Raw genomic sequence first — 25,754 nt, 5'->3', positions numbered from 1 at the left:
TAGCCCAAAGTGATGTCCCAGTTGCTCCCTTTCAACCCCAATATGAGCCCAGTAAGCTCCAGTATGATCCTTGTCACATGCCAGCACTCCCAGTGTGGTCCCAGTGTAATCCCAGTTACTTCCAATCTCTGCCAGTATGGTCCCAGTTGCCTCCAGCTAGATCAAGCCAGTCAGTCCCAGTATGATGCCATGTGCTCCCAGTTGCTCCCAGTCCCCCCAGTACGGGGGATGATGTGCATGGTGTGTTTCCAGCCACTCTCAGACACCCCCAGTGCTAATCCAGTCCCTCCCAGTATGATCCAGAGATGACCCCAGTGTGCTCCCAGCTGCTCCCAGTATGAACCACTTGTGCCCCACACGGCGCCACTTGCTGGCAGCCGTTCCTGTCCCTCTGTCCTCACAGTGGGTCTGTCCTTCCTCCCGCAGGCATGAAGCGCCCCCTGAGCCCATCCCACAGCCCCGAGGGCGCAGTGCAGCTGGTGGAGGAGGCCAGCTGCCCCCCCAGCCAGCCCGAGCAGCGCATGAAGAGGGAGAAGAAGCAGCAGTCGTTCACTCTTTGCGAGGTCTGCAATATCCAGCTCAACTCAGCTGCCCAGGCGCAGATCCACTACAACGGCAAGTCCCACCAGAAGCGCCTCAAGCAGCTAAACAAGGGGAAGATACCAGCAGCCCAAGGTAGGAGCCCACCCAGCAGGTCAAGGTTGCCCAAAGGCTGCCCTTGCTCTGGCACAGCTGCTCCGTTGGGCTCGTGGAAACTTTGGAGGCGCTTGGTTTTGTCACTTGCTGGAAGTGCAGGGCTTTCCGTGCTCAAGAGGTTTTGGGGCCCAAGAGGCCAAACTGCCCAGCAGAGGGATGGACAGATGTGGGTCTGTCCATCTGCAACAGCGTGGCTGTTGCTGCTCTGTCTTTGTGGGTGTCTCCTTGAGCTCTGTAGATGGTTTGTGCGGCAGGGACATGCGTGCCCAAGGCTGTCAGGTGTTGGAATACAGGATGCTGCTTTGCAGCCTGCCCGTGTCCCTCCAGGCTCCTGCTGTGCACTCCTCCTGTATCTGTGCTGAGTTTGATCCAAAATGCTGCTGAGATGTCGGTGCTGAGGCCCCTTCACCTGTTGGCTGTGCAGGGATGCTGCCACGTGCAGGTGCCGTGCTGCTGGGCAGGAGCTTCTGCAAGGGCAAGGACTCACTTGCCCTCTGTGCCATCTGCCAGCATTCACCTGGCTGGGCCCAGCTGGCTGCTGCAGATTTTATGCACAAAAGCAGGGAAATGTGCCCAGAAATGTCACCCTGTCACCGTGGCTGACCTGCTCTGCCTGAGCCTTTGGCTGAGGGATTGTCATTAGCAGCAAACCAAGGGAATTGCACAGAAATCACACAATGCCTTGGGATGGAAGGGACCTAAAAGATTCAGTGGTTCCCTGCTCCTGCTCTCACTAGAGACTGAGCCATAGATTCCTAGCATGGCAATAGTCATCTGTGTGCCAAATCCTGCCCTGGCTGGTGCTGGTGTTCTTTGGGTAAGGCCTGGGACATGCAAAGGAGCAGGTCTCTTCATCAGCATTACTGACAGATGGAAATATTGCCAGCTATTTTAATGGGGATGGGCCTCATAAATTCCATCCTGCAGCTTCCAGCTTCTCCCCTCAATCTGGTTGTGGCCTGATGGGAGGCTGTCCAGGGATGCATTTCCTACTGAGCCAAAGAATCTTGGGGCATGCCAGTCTGCTCTTTGTGCTTCTGCACCGTCCCTGACCTCTGCCAGTGTGGCACCCCTGGGGCCCCGTGCTGCTGGCCCCACAATCTCTGCTCTGCCAGGCATGGCACAGTCATTCTTGTGTGTGCAGGGCTCTGATCTGCTTGTGTGGAGAAACTGCAGGCAGCAGCTGCTCCCTGTGCCTCCCTGTCCCTCCCGTTCCCACTGGAGCTGACCTTTCCCTGCACTTTTGGTTAAAAATGTCACTTCCAGCATTGTCACTGTGAGCCTTTCCCAGCCTCCTGAGGTGGCTGGGAGCTGACTGATGTGACTCCTGTGCCACTTGATGCCACATGTGAGCCCCCAAAATGCAAAGGGGACCAGCCCTGTCTTAGGACAAGTGCAGGACAAACTCCTGCCTGGGCTGGCAGGGCAATGGGGTGCTGAGGAAACCCTGCCCTGCCTCATCACACTCCTTCCTTTCCCAGATCTGCACCTTAGGGTGCTGAGAAAATGCATCTGCCTGCAGTCCTGGGAGCTGTCACCCCTTCCTGGCCAGCTGGGCTGAGCCTGGCACAGCACACAGACAGGAATGGTAACCACAGGTCCCCAGAGGCGTGTCAGCACTGGGGGGGGGCTTGGGAAGTTAAAGACAGTGGATTAAATGCAGTAATTGAGATCAACAAAGATGGGCTGTTCCTCTGGGCTGGAGTCTCTGCCTCATGCTGACACCTACAGCTACATCAAAGGCAGCTTCCCAGCCACCTCTCAGTCTCCCTGCTCCCCTCTGGCTCCTGGGATCTGTTCTCCCTGCCCAGGCTGTGATCGCTGGTGTCTCGTGTAGCAAAGCTGCAGAGGAGCAGCGCTGGCAAACATGCTAATTGTGTCATTGCAATTAATTAGTTCTGTGGCAGGAAGCCCCCAACTGAAAAACAAATTATTGCTTATTAGGCTTTTAGTTTTGCAAGGCAAACCCCAGATCCTTGCTGTCCTGTGTGGAATCGTGGTGAGGGTGCTGATTAGATACAGGGTGGTCACAGATGAAAGACGTTTTCGTGCCGCAGATGCCAGTTCTAATCCAACTGGGTCACGAGTGATTTAATTACTGCCTGTGATTTCCCAGGGAGCCCAAGTGATCTCAGTTTGCTCTCCGAGTCCTCGAGAACCAAACCACAGCGTGGTGCTGAATGAGCAGGAAGAGCTGAGCCACCCCAAAATGGGCTGCAGGGGCATGGACAAGGGGCTGCTGCTTCCCCTCATCCTGGATCATCTCTGGGGCTGCCATCACAGGACAGGCTGAGCTGGAGCATTTCCAAACTTACACCCTGATCCATTGCTCTCCCCAAAAGTCCTTTCCACCAGTGTCTTGAAAAAGTCATGGGATGTACAGAACAGCTCGTGCATGCTGCTGCCAGGGTGTTGTCTCTGGGCTCTGCCAGCCCCCACCTCCCTGACGGGCAGTGGGAACACTCCTTTGGAGCACCAGGCTCTGGATTGCCTGGCAAATCTGAGCTGACAGCAGCTCATACCCCTTTGGCCAGGCTCTGTGGGAAGGACACACTGTTCAGGCATCTCCTGTGCCCAGGAGGCTTCACACAAGCCCCAGCTCAAACCACTTCTCTTGGCTTTGGAGGCTGCTGAGCTGCTCCCCCAACCCAAATGCCAAGGCAGGGCCAAAGCACCCGGAGGCAGCTGTGCCCTGGGGCTGATTTTTATCACAAGCTCTTCCTCCTCTCCAGAATCCATGGAGTTATGTACCCTGACCCTCTCCCTGCCTGCCCAGTGCTGTCACCCTGCCTCACACTGGGGCTGTCCCCCCCCTCGGCAGCACAGCCCTGGAACAACAGCTCCTTGCAAAGGGAAAGGTCCTGCTTTTCCCAGTTATGCACTGAAATGTCTGTCCATGCGTGCTTGGGAGCAGAGATGAGCAGAGAAATCGCTGTGACAGCTTCAGCATCACTGAGCAGGGCCCCTGGCAAGGGACATGGGGACCCCAGGGGAGCCTGGGCTGCTCTGGGACTCAGAGGGGGCTGGCAGCTGCTGGTGGGATTATCTTGGGTTTCACAGGGGGTCTCAGCTCCCTGATTTTGGCAGCTGGCAGGGAACCACTGCCCTGGAATGGCTCCTGCAGAGCTGGGGGGCAGTGCCTGAGGCACTGAGGCTGGGCTGTCACCTGCTGCACTGACCAAGGAGCCTGTGGTTGTGCTCTTGGCTGCTCTGGGAGAGCCCTGCTGAGAAACAGCTCCTGAAAACCACCCAGAGCAGCACGTGGGGTGGAGAGCAGCAGAGGGAGGGGAGCTGGTGGGTCTGACCATGGCACTGGTGGGTGTGTGAGCCCACTCCAGGCTGCTGCTCCCTGATCCTGGGCCATGTTCCTTTTCCATGACCCAGCTCTGTGTGCTCCGGCACTTAATTCTCAGCTGCTTTCCCTCCTCCTTCCCCCTCTGCTCTCTGCTGTGGCAGCCTGTCAGCTGTTCATTACCCAGCAAACAGTGCCAGTCCCTTTCAGCCATGTTCAGCTGGGCTTTGTCTGCAATAATCCCGAGGTATTGATTTAAATTGTTTGCAAACATGTGGGATTAGGGTCTAATTGGGACTAATCGGGGTGCAGCAGTCATGTCACTGCTAGGCTGGGGCTGGGACATTCTCACATCTGCCCTTGATGGAGCTCCCAGCCTTGGTGCTGCCAGGATCTGCTCCAGCAATGCCAGAGGAAATGTTTTTTCTTGCTTCCTCCTGCATGAATTTGCTGTTCTCCTGCTTTTGGGACAAGTTTGGCAGAACAGGCAGGCATGGGAGCCACTTCAGTGTCCATCACCAGGTACCCTGGCAGCACATCAGGCTCTCCCAGACTTCCCAATGGCAGATCCATAAAGGGGATTTAACATTTGGCTGGGACAAACCCTGCATCTGCCAGGTGCTGATCAATACCTCGTGCCCAAGCAGCACCAGGGTTCAGATTTGAAGCTTCTGTGAATTTATGAAGGACAAACAGACGGAGTCCTCCTGCTCCATTGGCCTCGGCTGCTCCCTTCAGCTGTGAGCAAAGATGAGCAAAAATAGCTTTTCAGATCAGATTTGAATAACCTGGAATCTCAGTGGGAGAAATAGAATGGCTTTTTCATGTCTTAAAGATGCTGGCTGGGATCAGGGATAATTTGAAGAAGCTCAGTTGGGTAATTGTACATTTTCCTTCCCTCTGCTCACTTCCAGGCTTCTCCCTTCCCATTGGGGTGCAGGGATGTCCCCTGAGGCTCCTGGGGCAGAGCTGGGAGGGCTGAGAAGGGGAGGGATTCACCCCTGCCACTGGGAGCTGGCAGAAAAGCCCTATTTCATAAAATGCTCTTTTTTTACCAAAAAAATCCCCCAGCTCCTGTGGGTGCCATGTGAGAGGTGGCACATGAGCCCAGACCCTGCACATGGATCCAGAGCAAACTGCTCCCTTTCTAAATCCTCAGAAAATACCCCATTAGCTTGCTGTCCCTCTGAAAAGCCCAGCTATTCAGCTTTCTGTGGATTAATAACTGTAGCATAATTAATCTCTGATTTTATTGAGCCAGTAACTTCAAATAGGAAATGAATTGATTGGTGGTCAGCTTTGCCTTGAAGGTTTTTGTGGTGTGGAGCCTTCCCCACCAGGACTCTGACCTCTGGCTCTGCACCCCAGCTCTGGTCACAGCTTCAGGGATATTTTACCCTGACACACTTATTCTAAAAAGATCTTTTAAATTTAAACTCTTACAGAGAAGCTGCAGGGCTTTTCTTGTGCTGCTGGGGCATGAAGGAGGTGGGGGCCTCCCATGGCAGGGGCTTGGGTGCTCAGGTGGATGCTCCAGCTTAAGAAATACAGAGAAATATAGAGCCAAAATATACCAAGATCAGATAATATAAATCAAATATCATCTTTCTGTGGGCTGGTGGGGGCTGCCTGGGCCGTGGGGGTGTGGTGCTGGCAGAGGCTGTGCTGTGCTGCTGGCACTGGAGATTTTCCCCCCCAAAAAATCAGTAGGAAGTTGCCTCGTGTTATTTTTAAGCCCTGCAGTTGTGAGCCATTCCTCTTTCATCGTGGATTTTGCTGTCACTTGCTTCCAGTGGGTTTGCTGTCAAGTTGCCTCAGTGAGTGTTTCAGGGCCACTCAGCTCAGGGCTGCCACACGCGTGACATTAATTAGAAGTGGATTAAGAGCAACGAGGAACACATAGCCATGGAATATTTCACAATTTCCCATGTAGCATCAGCTCAGCAGATTTGGAAGAGGAAACCTGGCATTTGTTTTAAGCAGGGGAAAGAAATGGTCAAAGCAGCAGCTAAACTGTGAGCGTGTCCCAACTTGGACCTGCTGGTCCCTGTCCTGAGAGAGCTCTGAGCCTGAAGGAGCCTTCTCCAGAGCTCCATCAGCAGCTCTGAGCAGGGGTGAGGTCTCTGGGATGGGGTGAGGTCCCCTGGTGCTGGGGATGCTCTAGGGTCAGGCTCTTGTGGCCACCCCAGGTACTGGATCCACTTTAGAGGGCTTGGCTTTGCCCCCGAGCACTTGGGGGCCACTGGGCTGCTGTAAATTGTCACCATGCTCTCTCATCTTTGGGATTAAATGATTATTTAGCTGATCACAGATGCAAGGGGCTTTATCTAAACATCCCCATGGGGACCCCAGCACCCCCGGGGGGCTCTGCTGTTCTCGGGGGGAGGCAGCTCTGTCCTGCTCTGACACAGGGGAGAGAGGAGATCCAAGGAGAGAAGTTGCTGATTTCATAGAGAAAGAAATAATGGAGGAGGAGCATTGTGGAGTGAGAAGTGGATGCTCTCTCGTGTACCCCAGTTGTGATACAGATCTGCAAGCCTGGGGAAGAAGTCCTGACTTACCCATGCAAGGAACACCCACAAACGTGGAGCTGTTAGCACAGCAAAGATGTCATGGCTTTGTCCTCTCTCCAGAGACAGACCCATGAGCAGAGAAAGGAGAGAGCTGCGAGGTCTACCAGGAGTGAAGGGAGCACTTTGAAAAGATTTGTTCCTGTTCATGATCTATTTATTCTGATTATTTTTAAAAGGACTGTGGTGCCTCTGGGAATAATTTGGACTTTTGGAATGAAATAAAGCCAGGTCTTTGATGTGTAAAGACCAGGATGCAAAGGAAGAGGGGGATGAAGGAGATGTGGGGCAGGGCTCCTCACTGACAGCACAGGGAGAAGGCACAACACACCACGCAGGAGGAGAAAGCCACAAACAGGTTTTTTGGGCAGCATGAGCCCAGAGATGGGAATGGGAACTTGGAGCAGTGGAAGGGAGGATTAAAAGGAAGCAGGAGAGTGTGAGCATCCTACTGCATCCCGCAGTGCATCCCGCTGCCTCCCCGGCTGTCACTGGGGATTAGAGGTGCGGGATGGAGCGGGTCGTGCCCGGGCTGTGCGTGCGAGAGCAGCGCGGCCGCCCCGTGCCCCGGCGCCGTCCCAAAGAGCACCGGGACTGAACGGGGGGGGCTGCGGAGGGCTGAAGGGACTTCTCAGTGATGGAAATGCAGCTCATCCCCCTCCGGCATCCAGCCTCGGGCTCCTCTCCGTGCCCGCTGTGTCTCTGTCTGTGTGTGTGTGTGTGTGTGGGCACACGCGTGTGCTGCTCGCCCGGGGACACGGGAGGAGCGAGGGTTGGGAACCGGGAGAATGGGGAGGGGAAGGGAGGGGAGGGCAGGCAGGGGGTTGTGGGTAGTGTAGAGCTGTCACTGTGATTTAGGGTCGGCTGCTTAGACTGTTTTATGTTCCCAGACAGTAAGTCGTAAGCAATATAAAATTCTCTCTGAAGAGATGATCTCCCCTCGTCGTGCTTCTGCCTCTTCCCCAGAGTGAGCTCTCCTCTCCATAACCCCGTGGTGTCAGTGCACAGGGAGAAAATGGGATTCTGGCTTTTGGAGCCATGTCCACAACTTGGGATTGGGGATCCAGGGGATCCAGGGCCCTGCTCTCTGCTCCTGGTGATGCTGGGAGCAGAGTGCTGCAGAGCTCTGGATGAGCTGGCTGTGAGGGACTGGTGTTGGTAGCTGTGTGTCCTTCCAGCACAAGGACTGTGGTCTTTCCCTGCAGCCTCCCTGGGCTGCCCCCAGCTCTGCTGTTGGAGCATGTGAAGTGGAGCTGTTGGAGTTGTCAGAGCTGTTGGAGCAGAGCTGTCTCAGCCTGCAGGCACTGCCTGCTCACCTCAGATTCAGTTCCCTTCCCTTTTCATGCCCCTGAGTTATCACTGCTTTTGGACAGCTTGCCCACAACACTGCTCCAGCTCACCTTTGGTATTTTCTGCAGCCACAGATTTACAAGGAACAGTTTTATTTATCTGGCTGTTGCTGTGCCAGCCAGAGTGTCTCAATGTGGTCTGAGCTGTGGCACCAGAGTGTTTGCCCAGATGAGCTCCCTGGGCACCAGCAGCTCCTGAGGGGCCAAAGCTAAGCAGGAACCTGCTGGGCAAGGCCAGAGACAGCATCACCCCCGGCTAATTAAGCACCCAGAAGATTTTGGGTAGTTGGTTCCATGCCAAACTCCATATGAGCCCTGTGGCCCCCCAGGAAATCTGCATTGGGCTGGGGGGGAACCAAAGGGTGGTGGCAAGGTGGAGCCCTCTGCCCTGTCCCTTCCAGGAGGGCCCTCCTGAGTTAGATGGAAAATCTTACTCTCTCTCTCTCTCTCTGAAACTATTTCCAGGTGAAATTTCCACCCCTTTTCTTGATAATTAAATATTTCTAGGTCATCCAGTTTCTCCACCCTACTCACAGACGTGTCCTGGATGCCTTTGTAATTAGCTATCTCCCTGGGAAAGATGATGAAGGTGGGAGGCATCATTCCACCACCAAAGCCCTGCCCACCTTGGCTCATCCTTGGGGGTCAGAGCTGGGGGTGTGTGTCCCCCAGGGCTGCCAGACTCCACTGACACAAAGCTCCCAGGTTTGCTCTTCATAAAAGCAGAAATCTGCAGGAAGAATTCATTAAAAAACTGGGGATTAATAAAAAACATTATCTGGGTGGGCACAATGAACTCAGCAGTTTGGCAAGTCTCTGTTTATCAGGGGGGCTGTGAGCCACAAACCCCATTCTCTTTGTGTGGGAAGCCCCTCGGGGGGAGGAGGATTCAGCCCTTAAAAAATGTTACTTTAATCCTGAGCAAACTGAAAGGTCAGCCTGCCTTCCTGGGCCGGCAGGGATGAACCGCCAGCGGCTGCTTCAGCCTGAGCCTTCTGCTTCTGAGGGGGCTCAGGTTACAGAGCAGAAGAAAACTGATACACATCCTCCAGGTGTATCACTCCTGATCCTATCTGGCGTCTTTCACCCCCAAATTATACCCTAAACCCTTGGTGAACAAAGCCAGAAAGGCTCTGGAAGGCTCAGCAGATTGGGCAGGGGAGCAGTTCTGGCTGGGCTTTTATCCTTGTCTCCCTGATCCTTTAATTGATGTGTTCATTGCCCAGTTCTGGTCACTATTTGCCAGGCTGCCTCTGCAGTCTAAGGTTGGGAAGAGCCCGCCCTGGGCACCCCTCAGCCAGCAAAGAATTTAACTCTGCCCTTTGTAGGGTTCAGAGTAATCCCTCTGTTGTGGTTGCTGGAGTCTGTTGTCACAAAGAACCCTGTGAATTGGTGACATTGGTGGCACAGCTGAGCCCGAGCAGCCTCCCCTTCTCCCTGCCCTCCCTCGTGCTTTAAGCCACAGGCAGGATTTGAGCAGACCTGCCCAAGCAAGCCCGGCTTAATGCATGTTTGGGATTTGCCTCTCCCGGGGTGGGTGTGATGAGCTGCAGGCTGAGGGCTGAGCCTGGGGCCGTTTCACAAGAAACCCTCTGGTTCCATCCCCACACTCTTGGGGTGCTCAGCCACCAGTGTCCCACACGTGGACATCAACCTGTGCTGGAAAGTGGTGACCACCAGGGGCTGTGGCACCTGACCCGTGCTGGCTCTGGGGTTTTTTTAGGGCCTCCCACAGGAACTTTTTGACACAACCCCTGGGCCCTCTTCTCAGCCACTCCGGGGTAGATTCTCCAGCAGCTTCCTCCCACAGAGGAGGTTGTGGGGAGCTGCAGCCTCGGGCTTTGCTCCTTGGGATGGGGGGCAGCTGGCAGCACCACTGGGAGGGGGATGTGGGTCTGGACCCTGGGGGAGGGTTTGTGCTGCTGCCCTACAGCAGCGCTGGGGTACAAATATAGCAACTTATGGACAAATATGGACAAATATAGCAAGTTATGCACCGGAGGGACCCACAGTGCCGAGCTGGGAAATTCCAGTGCTGCGCTGGGCTGGGCTGGGCTGGGAGAGCCGGAGGCGTTAATGGCCAGGGCTGTAATCAGCACCTGCAATTAGCCTCAGCTCCAGCTGGCCTCAAAGGCTCGGCCACAAAGCGCAGCATCCCACACCCCGTTCCAGCCCTCCGTGTCACTCCAGCTCCAGCCCTTTGAGCCGTGGCGATGCCGGCCAGGACCTGCTGGCCTGGCTGGGATAATGCAGCATGAACCACAGCTGGGAGAGGATTTATTGGGGGAATTGCTGGGCAGAACTGAAGGAGATGGTCAGGGCAAATGGAGGATGGAGCAGGGATCAGGGCTGTACATCAGTCCAGAGGGGCTGGAGGTCAGGAGATGCCAAACTTGCCCATGGCTTGTGGTTATCCCTGCGAAAGGAGAACAGCATCGTTCTGGGATGGAGGAGCCCCCTGCTCCTCCCAGTCTTTACATTTCCAGCTCCCTCTCCTCGACACTGCTCGCAGTAACACCAAACCCCTGATGACATTAAACAAATTAATATGGGGTTTAAATAGCCTGCGGGGGGCCGGGCCAGGCGTGCGGGGCCAGCTGTCAATCCCGGATTAGCGAGTGCCCCGGCTAAACTTACTGCTGCTGTTAACGACCCTGACAGCAACACCCTGCCCGGGGCGCTGCCAGTGCTGCCCCGGTGCCAGCCGAGCCAGGGAGAAGTCTGGGAGAGAGAACCATGGTGTGCCCTGGCCCTGCAGCAGCACTCAGAGGGGTCCTGATGGCTTTAGTGCTTTTCAGTGCACCAAAATTCAGTAATTTACCCCAAAAGTGCCCAGTCTGGCTGTGGCACATGGGAAGGGACTCGGGCATCTCATGGTTTAAAAGGTTCATTTTCCCTCTGTGTATGGCCCAGTGGTTTCTGCCCAACTCCTTGTATTGTTTGACTTGAGAAAAATATTTAATTCCTTCCTTGTTCTTGTCTCCCATCCAGAGAGGCAGGGGAGGTGTTGTTTCCCCTTTTCACAAGCAGGTTTTTCATTTCTCTGTTTAAAGGGCAGCAATGTAAGCAAGTCATGAGCCTCACCTCCCGAGAAGAAGCCAAAAATCAGCGCAGAGCAGGTGCTGCCATGAGGAGCAAAACAGCAACAGTCCTTGCTGAGGAACTGATGGGGAGGGCAGCCGGCAGGAAAACCCCAATCACCGGGGGCTGAGATGAACACCCCAGTCATGGGAGAGTCAGATGAGCACCTCAATCATGGGGGGCTGAGATGAGCCCCTCAATAATGGGGGGCTGAGATGAACACCCCAGTCATGGGAGAGTCAGATGAGCACCTCAATCATGGGGGGCTGAGATGAGCACCTCAATCATGGGGGGCTGAGCACCTCAGTCACGGGGGGCTGAGATGAGCACCCCACCCGGGCCAGGCTGCCCGTGTCCACTCGTGTCACCCCCCTCAAGGGTTGGGTCTGACCCTTCCAGCACTCAGGCTGGGACTGAACGAGCAGGGACCCGCGGCCGCTGTCACCAGGCAGGGACACGGTCCCTGCTGCCAGCGAGCCTCTCCGGGGGTCGTGGTGGGTGACTGCCGCTGAGTGTCCCCTCCCCGACCCCACAAGGACATTTCACCCCAAAGCAGTCACCTGAGAGGACTCTCCGAGAGCCCCGGGGGTGCCGCGGAGCCGTTCCCTCCCCTCGCCCCAAGTTTCGGGGTTCGGGCAGCCCCGGCGCGGGGGCGGCTGTGCGGGGAGGGGGAGCGCTCGGTCCCCCCGCCCATTTCCACGCTGATACCCGGCACCTCCGGCAGCCTCTCCCCCCGCGGGGCCGAGGCGGGGCCGGACGCGGGGCGAGGGGCGGCGGGAGCGGGGCTGCGCCCGCCCGGCCCTGCCCGCAGCTCTGCCCGGCGAGCGGGAGGCACCAGCAGCGCGGAGGCGACGCAGCCGCATCCAAAATGCTTCTAGGTGGGTGAAACGCAACTTTCCCGCAGCCTCATCTCTCTCTCTCTCTCTCCCCGTCGCCCTCCATCTCTCTCCTCTCCATCGCTCCTTCATCTGCCTGTCGCTGCTCGGGGGTGCAGCGGGACCGGGGCAGCCGCGGAGCTCGGGGGGTCAGTGGGGTTCGAGGGGAGGGGGCCGGGGGTCGCCTCGCCGCTGTCCCGGGGTTGCCGCTCCCTGAACAGCCCCGATTTGAGCGCTCCCGTCTTCTGCCGTGTTCCTTGGGCTGGAGGAAAGGGCACTTTTCGGCGTCCGAGCTGTTCTTCATGGACAGAAAAACACCGAATTGGGTCTTATTCTCTGCTGGTAGCTCGGCGGAGACTGTGTGTGTGGGGGGGGGATTTCTTCTCTACTTTGCGATTTTGGCCACTATCTTAACTCTAAATAGTGAAAGATTGAGGTGGGTTATTTACTGTGGGAAGGAACCCGGGGAATAAGCGGTACTCGAGTCCAGGCTCAGAGTGAGGGGCTGGGAATGGGCTCGGCATCAAACTCAACTACTGATTCACCTGTGGGGTCCCCATCCTGTTCTTAGTACGGCTTTGCACCCCAAATTATCCTCATGAGATTTTTATTTTGTTTCTAAGCAAACGATGTCGTTCCCGTTCCTTATTGCCGTTCTGCCTGAAAACCCCGTTAAAGCGCTGCTCGTGTGATTTGCATCAGCTGAGGCTGTACCCTACACCCACAAAATGGTCCCTCCCCGCCCAGCACACAGGCAGCCTGTTCCCTCGGCTCCCAGCCTGCTAATCCTAATTACTTACGGGCTTCAAGCTGAGTTTGACTCACTGCATCTTATTGATTTTTCCCAGGGCTGCAAAAAGAGGAGGGAAAAGGTTGTGTGCTGACGGGGCTGGATTTTGCCCTTGCTCTTTGTCTGGGTGTCAGCTTCAACTTGTGTTTCTGCTGCACCTGCGACACAAACGTTTGTTCGATGCTGTTTGTGTGATGTGAGGCTGGGGGAGAGTGACCAGCAGTGTCCTTGTGAGGGTGGCCAGGGGCAGGTGGAGCTCCGTGGCCAGGCTTGGAGCAGCGGCAGCGAGCAGAACGTGATGCTGTTCTTGGTTCCTGTGGTTTCGGGGCTGGTAATTTTAGTGGTTTTGTTGTTGTCAGTGTTAACTCTGCAGAAGGGGCTGGCGAGGGAGCGTGGCCCCTGGCTGCTGGCAGGGATGGGGCTGGCACGTCCCCGTGGGCAGCAGTGCCACATCTGTGTGTGTGTGCTGTGCACATCTGTGTCGGCACGGGCACGTCTGCAGGCTGCCCTGCACTCTTTCCTCTGGCAACATTTCCTTGTGCTTGCCCAAGGGCAACCAAGCCAGGAACATGGATGTTGTTAGCCTGGCACATCAATCAGGTGCTCGTGTTGGGGTGCCTGTCTCCCATGGATCAAGCTGGCCCCAGCTGAGTCCCGTGGATCAATTTAATTTTTCTAATAGTTTGAAACACAATCTTCTCTCTGAAATGTCTTTCCCTGTCTCTCTGGAACGTGTAACACTACTCGGGATATTTATCTGGAGTACTTGTCAGGCAAAGCAGGCTTAAAAGACAAACTGAAGTCCAACTCCAGAGCTTGCTTTTCACTCTGTGGCCTCAGATATGGAGGAAATATTAAATGCCCACTAAAGCTTCAATTTTGACCCTGCAGTGTCTTGGGCTCACTGATGTTGCCCGTGCCAGGACCACGTTGCCCCAGGGGGAAGAACATTGTGCTTTCATGGTGATTCCAGCCCTCTCAGGACCTCTGGGGGTGACAGTGTGGGGAGCCTGGCCCCACTGAGCTACTGGGTTTGGCTTTGGGGCTCCTTTGGCAGATGGTGGGATTGAGCTTTCCCTGTGCTTGTTTTGGGTAGATTTCCCTGTAAATGCAGCAGTTGTTTTTATTACTGGGGCTTGCTCCAAGCAATGTCTTGGGGGGACACATCTGTCCCTTGGTTTCAACCCTGAGCAACACTGGCAGGGGGGCACGGGGGGCTCTGACCTCCTCCAACAGCCTCAGCTTCCCCTTCAGAGTATTTTTAGAACAAGCTGTCATCTAATCTTGACCTCCAGGATGATGTGGGCTAAAAAATATCACTGCATCTCCAGCCGAGATAGAATTCACAAATCTCTTCAGTCCATTTTTAATTATGCCTCACCTTGCTGCAGCCATGAACTGCTAACAAGTATTTTGAGCAAATGTGAACTTTTTTTTTTGAAGTTTCTCAGTGCCGATGCTCCTGGCAGGTGCTGGTGGCACTGAGGCTTTGATGGTTTGTTTCAGCACCCACCTGATGTCCCTGAGCTTGTCATGACTGCAGGGGCTGGGGATTTAGCAGATTGCTTTTTTTTTTTTGCCTTTCCTGAGCGGGATGTTGGAAGGAGTGGGCTGGCTGCTCCCACTCTGCTCCAGAGTGATTCTATTAGCATGGCCTGGGTAGGAGTGGCGGAAATTACAATGAAATACTAGAGGTAGGAAATAAAAATCTAAGTAAAAAATAAGGACTGACGTGTGTCCCAAACCCTAGGCAGGACCATCCTGGCCATGGGGCAGCCGTGGTTGTGTGCTTCAGCTGCTGGGAAGCTGTGCTCAGGGAATAATGCTGAAGGCAGAGGGGAGGCAAAGGGCTTTGGTCTCTCTAAAACTTGGGAGGGGAAATATGTGAGTGGATTGGGGTTTGAAAACCCTCTTGGTGCCCCAGGGCTTGCCCTTCTGAAGTCTGAGTTTCACCCTTGGGGCAATTCCCCTTTTCCCCCTACCCAAGCAAAGCTGGGACTGGATGAAGCTCACGTGGTTTCACTGCTTAGGGGGGTTTTGGGGACAGCTGTGACACTGTCACATGCAGTGCTTTGAGTGTCACCACAGTGGTCTGTGTGCTCTGGCATGCCTGGGATGGCACTGCTAGGAGGGAACAGCCCAGCAGGGATGGCCATGGGCTGGAGCCTGGCTCTGCCACTGACCTTCCTGGCCGTGTCCCTTACCCTCTCTGAACCTGGCTGTCTTCTCTTGGGTCTTGGCTCTCTGGGGGCTTGGTGCCAGCCCAGCTCCAGCTGTGTGAGGGAGGCACCTGCCTTCAGGTGCTTCAATAATAGAAATCATTAATTTTCACTGCTAATGGAAGAAACGCTGCACTATGAAAAATGTGCGTTGGCTTGGAGGCAATTCAAAAGGCTGGTGGAGACGGGAGCCCCTAATTTGTTCCAAATTGGTTATTTCACTGGAATGGTGAGAAAGCATCAATCTGAGGAGCTTTTCTCCCTTTTCATTTCTGTCAGCCGTTCCTCAGCTGTAATGAATTGGACTTGGCTGCAATTTTTACAATTTAAACAGTGTCCAGAATAAAAGCTGAACTGATGGGGGGCTCTGGTGCACTCCTGAGCTCTCCCTCTCTCAGGAGAACCCTGGCCTCCCCCCCACCACCCAGAGAGGGGTGGGCAGGGGAGCCCAGATCAGGGTTCAGTGTTTGCCACCTCCCTTCTGCTGCCTCCAGTCAGGATGAGCCCAAATCCCTCCTGAGCCCCTGTGGCAGAGGTTGGTGGGGTCTTGGCTGGGCTGCCATGGCCTGGCAGCACGGCTGGCTGTGACACAGGGGACACTGAGCTGACTGGGGTCTCTGCTGGGGGAGGCATCCCTAAATGCTGCTTTTTCAGATCATTACCTGGCGACTGGGGAGCACTGGGAATTAAAATCCAAAGCGAGTTGGGCTCAATGTTTGTGGGCAAGGGAGGAAAAGATGCTCGACAGAGCAGGACTGAGATCCAGTTTTGCTCTTCAGCAGCTGGTTTTGATATCAGTGCTGTGGGATGAGGTTCCCTGTAGCTCCTGGGGAGAAAGATGCAGCCTAGCTGCCTGCCAAGGACCAGGTGCATGGACTGGAGGAAGCCCAGGGAGCGAGATCACCCTGTCCCTGCTTCTGCTCCTTGACAAAAGGGCTTTGCCCTTCTCAGCTGCTGCTCAGAGGAGCCTCAGCCCAGAGCTGGGGTCGCCAGCGGGGAGAGATGAGCATGTTCACCCCCCTTCCCCTGCCCAGCTCAGTAATCCTGTTGTGGCCATGTCCAGAGTTTGCAGGAATGTCATCTGAGTTTATTTCAAGGCTTGTTCCCTGCCAGCTGCAGTCACACAGCTGAAGGTTGTGACAAAGCTGTGCAGAGGAAGGAGGCACGAGGCTACATCCTGCAAGCTGGCAGTGCCTATGGGGTGTGTGTGTGGGGGTCCCATGTCACCAAACTGGGGGGCTTCTTCTCCAGTAACACCCCGTGGTTCCCTACCCATGCCCACTGCCCATCCAAGCCCCTGCACAAGGACCTGAGCGTGCTGGAGCCAGTCTTTGTGCCCACAGCAGTGCTGGAAGGGCAGCCCCAGCAGAGGAGGAGCAGCCCCCTGGGTACCCTGAGCTGTGCAGGAGAGCTGGGAAACGCCGGGGTCCCCCAGTGTGTGTCCCATCCCCTTCTCTGCATGGGAACATCTCCTCCCCACGTCCCTTCCAGCGCCTGCACATCCTGCTGTCCATGTCCCTGCCAGATCCGCCCGTCCAGGCACCAGCCCGGGGGCTGCAGGAGTATTTTTAATTTGGCTGAGCTGACACCGTGCCGGGTGCTCTCTCCCACATGAGACAGCGGCTCCTCGCAGCCTTCCCCCTCCAGCACTCACGGCAGGGACTGAACCGAGCTGTCACCACCTGCGGGAGGGGTGCGAGGGATGCAGCCGGGCAGCTCCGTGAGTCCTCCCTCCCCTGCACGCTCCCCGTTCATTTTTGGGGGCTGGCACAGCTGGGGTTTGGGTGCAGAGGGTGAGCATGGTGCTGGGTTTTTCCTAGCCCGTGCCCTGTGATGGGGGCTGAGCAGGGATGGGCTCCCTGGGGTCAGCAGCTCTGGGAACACCAGCACCTCCGCTTCCCTGCGGGAACAGCGTGCGTCATTTCCCCGAGCCTGACTGGCTTAGAGCAGGGATGGAAACAAAATCTCATAAATATCTTTAGACTCGGGGATTTAAACATTTTTTGGGGGGGTAATATGGCTGGGTTTGGTCTCTTCTGTTCAGCTTCTTTTAGATGGAATAAGAAAACCTCGTCCATGGATGTGGGGCTGGAGGGCAGGAAGGGGTGTCTGGAACATCCTAGTGGGAGCTGCTCTGGCTGCCCGAGGTGTGGGATGCCAGTGGAAACTGGGACTCAGATGGAAACTGTGGCTCATGGCTGCTGCCACCCTCGAGCCGTGGGGATGATGGATATGCTGGTGCTCCGGGCACCTGCCCACCCAGCTCGGGAAAAACAGCAACAATTGGCTCCAGCCAAGGCTGCTGCTGCTGCTCTGTGGAGTTAACAGGAGTATCTCCACTCCAGTTCCTTTAGGAAGGACGTCTGACATCCGGCAGCTATGTGAGGGCTCGGCAGGGTCAGGGACATCCTGCAAATGCTGCCCAAAATTCGTGTTAAATTGAGGCTTCCAGCAGGAATGGGTTTGCAGGGGAGAAGGGGCCAGGGGTTTGAGCCTTGCCTCTTGCACGGGGCAGGCAGAACAAGCGTGTTCTCCTCTGGAGCCGTGGATTTTACTGCAGGTGCTCCGTGGAGGGGTCCCCATAGGAGCTGGAGTTGGGGTCGCTGACCTTTGCTGTCCTGCTCTGGGTGCTGGGAACCAGGGAATAGGACCAGGGGATGCTGCAGGCTCCTGCCTAAAAACTCATTAAAAAGGCTCAATCCTCTTTTCTCGCGGCATTAGCACAAGAATAAATCGGGTGTGTTTTCACCCCAGGAGCCGGCTCTGGTTTCACCACCTCCTGCTCTCATTAACCCTGGGCTGACACTTCGGCAAGAATGTCCCCAGCGCAGGAAGAGCCTCTTGCCCCGGGATATGTGGAGGAGCCTCAAGAGAGGAATTAACCGGGGGCCACCAGACCCCCCTGGTGCAGAGCCAGCCGGAGCCAGGTACAATGCAGCTCCTAATCCAGGCAAATTCCACATCCCTCCTCATGGCCCAATTCCACATCGAGAGAGGGACGAGTCTGGGTGGGGGCATCCTTCAGCTCCCAGGCACAGGGTGTGAGCTGGGAAACAAGGAGTCAGGTTCTCATCAGGGGTCCCTCGGGACACTGGTGCCCCTTGGGATTTCAGTGTTCTCAGGAGCCTTGTTTGGCGAGAGCAAAGGTGGCACAAAATCCTCTTTCTGGAAGTAGTCGAGAGGCTCTAAATTTCACCATTTATTGCTAAAAGAAAGGTTTTTTGGGATGTGAGGAACCCCTCTGCTTGTTAGGGAGCCCTGGGGCAGGGGCTGTGTTTGAGCCCCAGCCCTGCAGCTTTTGGATAAGGAGTTCAGGAAAGCAGGAACACCATGTGGCATTCCCTAAAGGGCTTGGACTTGCATCCTGCTGATCCAAGGTGTGCAAAGGTGGCACAAAATCCTCTTTCTGGAAGTAGTCGAGAGGCTCTAAATTTCACCATTTATTACTAAAAGAAAGCTTTTGGGATGTAGGGAACCTCTCTGCTCGTTAGGGAGTCCTAGGGCAAGGAAGGGGCTGGGTTTCTGCCCCAGCCCTGCAGCTGTGGACCAGGGGTGAAGCTAAGCAGGAACACCTTGTGGCATTCCCTAAAGAGCTTGGACTGGCATCCCGCCGAACCTCCCTGTCCACGGCTGGGTGTTGCTCTGCCCACAACTTGCAGAACACTTCCAAACCCCAAACCCACCCATCCTGGCTGGCTGCAAACCCTCCTGCAGCTCACCCTGCTGTATGTGCCCAGCTCTCAGCTAAGAGAGACCCGATGGGCACCTGATGCCCATCGCTCCCTACACCTGGAGGGAAGCGCTCCCGGCAGGTGAGCACGGGGCGCGGCTCCGCGGGCTCCCCGTCCCCAGGGGCCGGCGCCGCCGCTGTCCCCGTGGCCCGGCCACGGCCGCGGGGCCTTCCCCATCCCGGTCACCGCTAGTGGCCACTGCCGCCGTGAGTTGCCGGGAGCATCCGTGAGGCAGACGGTCCTCGCTGCAAGATGGCTGCTCCCGTGCTCCGGTGAGCGCGGGCGGCCGCCGCAGGCTTTGTTCCCGCAGCCGCCGCGCTCGGGACCGCGGGGGCTGCGGGGCCGCCTCCCAAACGCCCCGCTGCTTTTTTTTGGTTTTGTTTCGTTTTATTTTTGGCTTTTTGCGTTGCTTGGCTGGGTTTGGGTTTTTTGGTTCGTTGTTTTGTTTTTGTGTGTTTTGTGGTTGTGTTTTTTTTTTTTAATTAGATGGTTTTAAATTTTTTTTTCCTATTTAAAATCTGGGAAGTTTGCAAGCCCCCCACCCCAAAGCTTATGGCAGCTTTTCCATGGTACGTATGGAGGGGCGGGTGAGCGGGGTGGGCACGCAGGGCTGGGCAGGGCGCCGGGGCTGCTCCGCTCACCCTCCCAGGCTGATGCTCCAGGGACAGCGGCTTGTCCTCTCACAACTAAACCCTCATCCTGCCCAAACTTCCCGCCGGGGGGAGAAGCAGGCTGCTGGGGGGACCGGAGTGTGACCCCCATGCCGAGCTGCTGCCGAGTCCCCCGGGATGCGCAGTGCTGCTCTTGCCCGTGGGCAGCAGCAGCAGCAGCAGCGAGGGGTGCTGGGCTGGTGCCAGAGCTGCGGGAATGGGTGCTGTGGGAAGAGGTGCCACGGAGCTCTGCTCCATCCCAACCCCCGCCCCGGCCTCCTGCATCCCACACGCTAATTGCTGCTCTTTTTTCTTTTCTTTCCAAGGCAGCAGCTTCTGCTGGAGCAAGTGCTGGGGGGTGGGCTGTGGAGATGGCTTGGGAGCTAATGGGGTCAGTGACAGGGAAAGAGCACAGGAATGCTCCCCCTGGGGCCATGCAGGGATGGATGGATGGGGTCGCTGTGCCAGGCTGCGGTGCAGGTCACTCCAGGGCCACCTGCCAGCGTTGTCCAGGGCACCCTGTGGGGAGCACTGGCTCAGGGGGGATGGGTGTTTGCAGCTCCCGGAGTTGTGGTGTTGTTCTAACTCCTGAATTGTGAGGGTTCCTCTCTCCTGCTCCCACAGCACTGTGGCAGTGGCTCTGGTTTGGGGGTTTGTTCTTCAGAAAAACCCCAAGTTCCTCATCGGTGTCTCAGCAAGTCACATGGACTGATGGTATTCCCCAGTTTTCTTGCTGCTTAGTGTCCATGTTCTTTCTTTTTCCCCCTGCATTTTGGTTCTCCCCCTTCACCATGGAGGGCTGTGTTCTTCCCCCTCCTCTCACCAACACCTTTATCAAGGTTCAGTTTGGATTTTCAGTCCAGTTCATGGAGAAATGTGAGTTTGGGCTGAGCAGGCCAGAAGTGTAGGGAGGAGGTCAAGTGAATGCTTAAACCCTTCAGATCCTGGTTTGGTTACATGTCTAAGTGCTTTGCAGCCTCTAGCTCAGTAGATATTTGGGAGCTTGGCCTGGAGTGGATCTGGTGTGTCACCCGCTGGGAGGGACACTGGGATGCCACTGAGTGTGCAGAGCGTGGCTGTGCTGCCATGGGACCTGCCATGGCTTTGGCCATTCCCTGGAAGAGGGACAAGGCAGGCAGGACTGAGAGACACGTGTGCACACCAGCACGTGTGTCTGAGCTAGCTCCCAGTCCTGCTTGCTGTGCTCCTGGGCCCTGGCACTCACTGCCAGCCGTGGGTGCTGCTCCTTGAGGGCTGAACGCTCTTTTTTGGGTGTTTCAGCCCCCGCTGAGCCTTCCTCAACTTCCCAGTGCCAGCACAGTGAGGAAGGCTGCTCTGAGGGGGAGAGTGTGGATGTTCCTGTGCTGATGGGACCATTTGTGTGTGTGCCAGTCCCACCAGTGACACCAAGAGCTTCTGATGGTGCTGATGAGGTGCTTGATGGGATCCCCTCGTGCTGTGCTGGGGCTGCTGCACAGCTGACCTGCCCTCAGCACTGCTGTCACCGTGCCACTGTCGCGTGTGCCACCACAGCCCAGCCCTGGCTGAGGTTTGCAGGGCCCTAATCCCATTTCCCTTGTGTCTTTCATCTCCAGTCGGACCAGGAGAGTGGTAATAGACCTTCTTACTAAATTAAATGTGCACGCTGCTCCTCGAGGCACCGTGCTCTTCAACCCTAGCTGATTTCCCAGCCGCAGCAGCATGGTGCCTCCAGGGAAAAAGCCAGCTGGGGAAACTTCCAATTCCAATAAAAAGTGCAAACGCTATTTCAACGAGCACTGGAAGGAAGAATTCACCTGGCTGGAGTTTGACTATGAGAGGAAGCTGATGTTTTGCGTGGAGTGCCGGCAGGCTCTGGTGAAGAACAAGCACGGTAAAGCGGAGAACGCTTTCACCGTGGGCACCGACAACTTCCAGCGGCACGCGCTGCTGCGGCACGTCACCTCCGGCGCCCACCGCCAGGCGCTGGCCGTCAACCGCGAGCAGGTGGCCTTCGAGAGCCGCATCCACGGCCACCCCGAGCTGCGCTCGCTCATCAAGGTGGAGGTGAACCCGGCCAAGGTGGCCGTCCTCACCACCGTCTACTGGATGGCCAAGGAGGAGATCCCGGAGGAGAAGTGCTCGTCCCTGCTGAGCTTGCAGAAGTTCAACCTGTGCCAGGCGCTGCTGGCGTCGGAGCACAGCGAGTTCTACCACCCTGGCAGCGTCAGGGAGATGCAGGTGTGTAAGGGAGGTTTGGGGGTTGGCAGCTGGGGGGACCCAGCATCCCAAAAAACTCACTTCCTCTCAAACCAGGACACTGCACCTGGCAGGGCAGGGATGGTGCCTGTCCCCACCGAGCTCCCCAAGCTGCTTTGAAGGATGAATGCTAATTGTCTCAGGAGTTCAATTAGCACACGAGCGCTGTGGGTTTTGCCTTTTTTTGCCCTAAACTGAGTGATCAGAAAGATCAAGTAGCTGGAGAGTTTAAGAGGGATTTCTGGATTTTACGAACGTTTCATGCCTGCTAAAATCAAATTAAATTTTTAGTGAGTCTTGGCTGTTTGCCAGGCTTTTCAGCTCTCTGCGGAGCCTTATTTTGCTACTGATAGACTAAACCCACTAATTAGGTTTCCCAGCCTGTGGTGATCCTTGCAGCACTCGCACATGCAGAGGAAGTTTTCTCTCCGAACTGGGGAGTTTGCCTGAAATGGGGGAAGTGTGAGTAAATGAGTAAAGATGCAAAAAATGTTGCTATTTTGCTGCTGCTCCTGCCCCTGCTGGGCCAGTGAAGTGGAACTGCTGGAGTTGAATGGGGCAGGTGGGTTCCTGGGGTCACTGCCAGCATAGGTGGGGGCTTGGGAATGGGATGTTGGGGGCTTGAGGGGTCAGTGATGCTGTGTCCTACTGCATCTGTGGGGCTCTGACCCCAAGCTCAGGACAGGAACCCCCAAGCTCTCAGCAGCTTCCCATGGTGCTTGAGCTGCCAAACACAAGCAGGAGAAGAAAGCTTATCAGGGAAAAAGAAAGTGATTTCCAGCCTCTGTGTGTAAGGGCTTTTCCCTGGCTCGGGGCTCTTGTGCTGCAGGAGCCTGTGGGTGGGAGCCCACCCGCTCACACTGTGCCAAGGGCTGCTCATCTCCCACTGTCTCTGAATCTCATTTGTGTTTCTCTCTCCCTCCCTGCACCCCTCCTTCAACTGGCCCAGGCAGCCATTGCCAAAGTCCTCCACAACGAGGACAGGCACAGGATCAAAGCCTCGCCGTTCATTGGGCTGGTGGTGGATGAGACAGTGGACATCCTGGAGCACCGCAGCCTCGCTGTGTTCACCACCACTGTCTCCCCCTACAACGGGCAGACCTCCACCACCTTCCTGGGCAGCTTCGAGCTGCCTGCAGGGGAGGCCTCCACAGTGGCAGGCAAGGTGGGTGAGGTGATGCGCTCCTTTGGCATCCCCACCATGAAGCTCACCTGGCTCAGTGCTGACAGTGCCTCACTGGTGGCTGAGCGGCTCAGTGGGGTGGGGACGGCGCTGAGCTCGCTCTGCCCGCTCCTCACTGAGGTGCACTGCCTGTCCCACGGCACCTCCCTGCTGCTGGCCGAGAGCATCAGCACCATTGAGTACCTCCAGAAATATGAGACCACTGTGGATGCTGTGTATAGGCTCTACTCCAGCTTCCAGGGGGAAGGGGATAGCCTGCAGGAGCTGAGGAGAGTCCTGGACCTCTGTGAGATAGACCTCGGGAGCCCCAAAGCCATCCACTGGACTTCTATCTTCCCAGCTGTAGAAGCCATTGACTCCTCGTGGCCCACACTGGTGCTGCTGCTGGAGAACCAGGCAGAGTGCTCACCCGTGGCCCGTGGCCTCTGCGAAGAGCTCAAGAAGTTCCAGTTTGTGGCCTTCACCAAGATCCTCCTGGATGTCCTCCCCATCTTCCAGAATCTCAGTCGCTTCTTCAGATCGAGGATTTTGACCTCTCTATCTTGAAGCCCATAATCTCAGCCACAGCCACCACTCTGCAGGCCCAGCAGAGCACCAGTGGCCAGAACCTCCAGGAGTTCCTCAGAGAGATGAACAAGCACCCACAGGACGGCCGGGAGGGCGAGAGCCGCCTCTACTACAAGGGTGTTGAGCTGGCCAACTGCTCCCAGGTGCACCTGAAACACTTTGAGCACCTGAAGGACAGCTACCTGGAGAAGGTGCGGGGCAACCTGCTGGACAGGTTCCCCAGCAGTGTCCTGGAGGCCATCAGCTCCTTCTCTGCCATCTTCAACCCCAAGTGCTACCCGCAGTCTCTGGAGGACATTGGCAGCTATGGGGTCAGCGAGCTGAATTTCCTGCTGCGGGTGTACTCGCGGGTGGTGGTGAGCGAGAGGGCCCTGAGCGACTTTCCCCTCTTCAAGCGCATCGTCTTCAGCCTCAGCCAGCTCTCCTTCAAGGACCTCTGTGTCAAGCTGGTCTACAGCAGCTCTGAGATGCATGAACTCTTCCCAGACTTCGCTGTCCTGGCAGCTATTGCCCTGGCCTTGCCGCTGGGCTCGGTGCTTGCCGAGAAGATCCGCCGGGGCCGGGAGCTGCTGAAGCGCGGCCGCTCGCGCCTCGCCGAGGATGAGGGGCTCTCTGACCTCATGAAGATTGCCATCGACGGGCCAGCCACCAGCGAGTTCAACTTTGCCTTGGCCATCGAGTACTATGAGAGCATGAGGGAGTCTGGGTTCATCATGGCACAGGTGAAGTGAGTGTGGCTGGTTTGGAGACCCCAGGGCCAGCTCAACGCCGCCTTTCCACGTCAGTGGTCACTGCTGGAGCTGGGCAGCTGCAGTGGATGGTGACCTGTGCTGGGAAGAGAAAACAGGATCCTTTGCAATGCCATGCCCTCCCTCATGCCCCAAACCTCTGTTTGAATCACCCAGAATTCAGAATCCTAGGGCCACCCGAGATCCCAAACTGCGATGAGTTTTTTCCAAGGGCTTGTCATCATTTTGTTTTGGGGAGAGGAAGGTAAAGCTCTTGAGCTCAAATGTCACGTTGCCTTCACACAAAGATACCCAGCAGCTTTTGCTTAATGCTCAGCAAAAATATGGGATTTTTGTTATTCTGTAGGCTGGAGAGTGAATGCAGAAAAGGCAGCGCATCCTCCGAGCTCTGCGCCGACCCCAACATGCCTGGCGGTGTCGTGTTGGTGCTCCTTGCACACAGCACAGAGTATTTTTAGCAGTGGCATCAAATCATGATCATTTCAAGAACACGAGATTTAGGGAATGATATTGTACTGGCTGAGGAAATATTAACTTTAAATGCATCATTGTGTACATATGTGTATGTGTGTATATATATATAAATATACATATATAAATATCTATATTAAAAAGGTCTATCTTAATTTTCCTAAAGTTTAAAGATGTCTAAAAGGCCTTTTTTTTTTTTTTTTTACAAGGACAGAATAAATTATGAGCAGGGTCCAAAAACAATCAATAGCTAATTCTTGTTCTTTCCAAAATGTCCTCACCTCCCTGAGTTCCCTTTGCACCCTGAGCTCTTTGCAACCTCCAGTCTGGGAGAAAGTCCTTCAACACTTGCTTTTGGGGCCAACTGGAGGTGTTCAGCTCATATTTCTGCTCTGAAGTGTTACTCTCTGTCCTGAGGTGAGCAGAGCTGCTGGTGCCTGCAGCAGCCTGGAGCTCAGACCCCTCTGCCCACATGGCTGGGGTGCTGCTGCTGTGTTCCAGTGTGACTGGGCTTTGCTGGTTTTCACTTGGAGGGCTGTTTCCTTCACTTCAGACTGATTCTAATCAGCAATAAACCCAGTGCAGCAGCATGAAGCATTATCTCAGTTGAATCCTGAGTGCCAGGTCCACTGCTGGGGCTGCCAAAAGCTGGAAACAGGAGGATGTAGCAGATCTGCTGCCCCACAGCCCAGGTCTGGTTGCTCTGGGAGTCCAGTGCAGTGCAATCTGTTTGTTACTGGTCCAGATCCCAGAGGTGCTGGGGTTGCACTGGTGCTGCCATCGTGGTCCAGCGTTGTGACTGGGGGCTGCTGGTCTTTGTCCATCAGCCTTTGGCATTGAAGAGCCTTCTGGAAACATGCTTGGCCAGAGACAAAACCTTTAAAGCCCTGGTTAAGGATTTAGAGACACTATCAGAATTTGCTGAGAACATCTCCCAAGCAGGAGGGAGCCTCTGTGTGAATAAACAGCTCCATCTCCATCTGGCCTGGGCAGACTCTGTGCCAGATGCTCGCTGAGGCAGCGGCGTCTGCGGGGATGGGTCCTTGGCAGACTCCTGTTGGTATGAGAACCTGCAGCCCTGGCCCTGCCACCTTCACAGGCAGCTCTGGGAGCTTCACACAGGCAGGTGACAGAGCACAACAGTTGCTCTGCTCTGCCTCACAGGGAACAGGAGAAAAGCCTGCTGCAGGTGTGTGTTTGGTGGCTGTGTAGGGTGAAGGGGTGGGGGACAGGCTGGAGAGGACAGCCAGAACCCAGTTTGGGTGAGTTTGGTTAAATGTAGGGCTGAAAATT

The 25,754-nt window shown here is 55.7% G+C and overlaps 2 protein-coding genes across 5 annotated transcripts in view; both read left to right on the top strand.

The window, feature by feature from the left end:
- ZNF385C (zinc finger protein 385C) overlaps positions 1-25,754 on the top strand; it is a 63,332-nt gene that overhangs the window by 20,341 nt on the left and 17,237 nt on the right. For 2 of the 4 annotated variants that reach the window (XM_050985604.1, XM_050985603.1), the window contains exon 2: positions 427-675. The exons of 1 other annotated variant lie outside the window; for it this stretch is intronic. In XM_050985604.1, coding sequence (XP_050841561.1) covers positions 427-675 — 249 coding nt within the window. Of the gene's footprint in view, positions 1-426; positions 676-11,783; positions 11,867-25,754 lie in introns of those variants that run through there. One more of the 4 variants, XM_050985605.1, reaches the window with a different exon arrangement.
- On the top strand, positions 18,905-24,606 carry C27H17orf113 (chromosome 27 C17orf113 homolog). Its single transcript, XM_030231207.2, is given in 4 exon segments — positions 18,905-19,172; positions 20,849-21,473; positions 22,441-23,188; positions 23,191-24,606. Coding segments are annotated over 3 exon segments (2,049 nt in total). The 5' UTR covers positions 18,905-19,172; positions 20,849-20,954; the 3' UTR covers positions 23,973-24,606.

The sequence above is a fragment of the Serinus canaria genome, chromosome 27 (genome assembly GCF_022539315.1).
Source record: "Serinus canaria isolate serCan28SL12 chromosome 27, serCan2020, whole genome shotgun sequence".
NCBI classification, from domain to species: Eukaryota; Metazoa; Chordata; class Aves; order Passeriformes; family Fringillidae; genus Serinus; species Serinus canaria.
The sequence above is the reverse complement of the archived record's forward strand: the minus strand, read 5'-3'. Positions and strand labels throughout refer to the sequence as shown.